This window comes from Sphaeroforma arctica (assembly GCF_001186125.1).
Source record: "Sphaeroforma arctica JP610 unplaced genomic scaffold supercont1.2215, whole genome shotgun sequence".
NCBI lineage: Eukaryota > Ichthyosporea > Ichthyophonida > Sphaeroforma > Sphaeroforma arctica.
Window position 1 is genome coordinate 5,035 of NW_014038343.1, and position 2,996 is coordinate 8,030.

General features: G+C 44.9%; 1 protein-coding gene across 1 annotated transcript; it reads right to left on the bottom strand.

Annotated features, from left to right (window-relative positions):
- Nucleotides 1-938: 938 nt before the first annotated feature.
- Nucleotides 939-2,770, bottom strand: SARC_12312 (hypothetical protein; the record flags this gene model as incomplete). The annotated part of the gene is made up of 3 exons (XM_014293583.1): nucleotides 2,536-2,770; nucleotides 1,512-1,665; nucleotides 939-1,094 (listed from the first exon to the last, which is right to left on the bottom strand). Exons 1-3 carry the CDS (start codon nucleotides 2,625-2,627, stop codon nucleotides 939-941), a joined length of 402 nt encoding a protein of 133 aa, XP_014149058.1. The 5' UTR covers nucleotides 2,628-2,770.
- Between the last annotated feature and the right edge of the window lie 226 nt (nucleotides 2,771-2,996).

Consider the following 2,996-nt stretch of genomic DNA (forward strand, 5'->3'; position numbering starts at 1 on the left):
CGTACAAACACTTTCTAAACGTACCAATAATTCCTGGGACCAAGTGCCTGTACTTCTTTTCGTCGTCGTCTACGTGGTATCGGCGTGTGCTGTTGCCCATGCGTGCACGCATCTCCTGTGACAACCGAGCGATGCGTTCAGGGTCACGGGGCTCGTGACAGTCCCGTACACTGTTACCAGGTTAAAAGTAACACCGTGTCAAGGAGGCAAAGAGGAAGGATGGGGGGGGGGGTCTAGGGATGTAATGAACGCGTGTTGGGAAGTGTAGAGTGTTGCTACGTATAGATGAAGTGAACGAGGATAAGTACAGGACAGATGGCTGTGGACAGTAACGCACACTTTTGAGGGGATGAGCACGAGAGCGTGTCCTAGGGAGCGACCGATGGGCTACGCATGGTAGGTAGGCGAGCATAGGGTATTACTATCTACATATGTGAACGAGAGGATGCATGGCTGGTAAATATCTTTGCGTAGAAAGTGTATATACCGTATCATCGCTACTCCGCACGCTATGGGTAGAAGAACATATAATATAATAACTGTATTGACACTAATAATACAGCCGTTTGAACGCTTTTGTGTGGCACGAGCACCCATCCATGCATGTGCACACAATATATACGGATAATCAATAGCATCAAAAATAAGAAAGAATTGCACGCATGAGCTACACACACCTATATGCACAAGCACACAACACATATGCATATACCATGGAATCACAGGTGATGCATGGATATTCTTATACGTCTGTATACACATCATGCACATGCACACATAACATATGCATAGACCATAGAATCACAGGTGATGCATGGGATATTCTTATTCGTATGCACACATTACAATGCAAATGTATACAACATACATGCACAGACCATAGAATCACAGTTGATGCAAGATACACACACATGACATACGCATGGATACACACACCATCATGCACATGCACATATGACATACGCATGGTCGACAGAATCGCAGTTAAAACATGCGTTCTTCGGCCGTTCCTCTTCTTCTTTCCGAGGGCCTGCGTCGCCAATGGCTGGAGCCACTAAAGCATGGTAGGTGGGACAGTCGGTATGCCCATACACCTGAGTGGTACGGCGGAAATAAGTAGGTGTACTAAACACTATATTGACACGCTCCATACACCTGAGTAATACAGCGGATATAAGCAGCTATATTAAAATACTTCATACGGATGAACGGCTCAAGACTGTTCATGTGACATTGATAGATAGTTACAAAACACCCTGAGAACTGAAAGCGCTATAGTTTCCGTTGTGCACTTCCAAGTGATTCGATGTGACTACGCATGTGCTACACACTGACTAAGTGAGGACATTTGACAAAGACGCTTGTCGTCTGAAACCAGCAAATGCGACACTTACCTACAACCTACTAACACACAGTAAATCCTCATCAGACTATACGTCCATGCATACAGGCATACATACATACATACATGCATACATACACTTATGCCTGCATGCATGAGTAGAACATACCCACTTCTGTCCTCCCACAGCCTGAGCCATTGTTGTGCAGGTTAGACCCATTGGCGTATGTGCTGGCGTGTCTACGTAGATGCCCTGCGCATAATAAACGTACGCGTGTGCCACTTTCAGCTCGTTCTGGTCGCAATCGCCATCTACGTCCATACTGAAGACAATCAGAAGCATATGTGCACGCATGAGTATAACATGTGTGTGCATTCGTACAAATGAATGTGTATGTGTGTGAAAACATGGTTTCGTCTGTATGGGCGTATACGTGTTTTAAAACATGGTTGCGTCTGTATGGGCGTGTACGTGTTTTAAAACATGATTGCGTCTGTATGGGTGTGCACGTGTTTGAAAACATGGTTACGTCTGTATGGGTGTGCACGTGTTTGAAAACATAGTTACGTCTGTATGGGTGTGCACGTGTTTTAAAACATGGTTACGTCTGTATGGGTGTGCACGTGTTTGAAAACATGGTTACGTCTGTATGGGTGTGCACGTGTTTTAAAACATGGTTACGTCTGTATGGGTGTGCACGTGTTTGAAGACATGGTTACGTCTGTATGAGTGTGCACGTGTTTGAGAACATGTACACGTCTGTATGGGTGTGCACGTGTTTGAAAACATGGTTACGTCTGTATGGGTGTGCACGTGCTTGAAAACATGGTTACGTCTGTATGGGTATGCACGTGTTTGAAATCATGGTTGCGTCTGTATGAGTGTGTCCATGTGTGCGCATGTATACATATACACGCGCGTACAATCGTGTATGGGCTCCTTAGTGAGTGTACGTTTCTTTTAGGTGTGAGTGTATGTGAAGGTGTATAATGATATATACGCTACACACAACACATCTGTATGAAAGGGTGTACACTTAAACGTTCCGAGTATAACGCTTATTCACCGTCATGCTTGTGGACACATAGGCGAACGGATGCAACCTTGGCACAACATCACGCATGCAGATAGAGGTGCAACCCAGAACTGATAGTCACATATACATATATACATTCATAGATTAAGAACTTACTTCGGCTTCGTTTCCATGGTTACGGTCGTGTGCGACTTCAAAGGCATGGACCGGACTTCAGCAAACGAGTACGGCCTTTCACGGTATACCATATTCCCATTGGTGGTTATTTTTAGAATGGGCGAGTACCTCAGGCTTTGCACAAACACGCCAAAGTCTGGTGTGATTTTGGTCACGTTCCGAAATCCCGCCAAAAGTGTCAGCCGCACGCAGTTCTTTACGCCTTCTATATTTGGAATGGAGGTGATCGGAAGTTGAAGTTGAACCCTAAACTCTAAACACTAAAACCTAAACCCTAAACGTGTATTCAGTATTCGACGGATCCCCTATATCGGTGTTTGGCGTGAGTGTGTGGGTGTGAAGCTCTCGACCCCAGCATATGCGTTCTCTTATTGCATGAATAGTAGCAACTGTATCAAAATATCACTCACATTCACACGAATACCCATACATACATATAC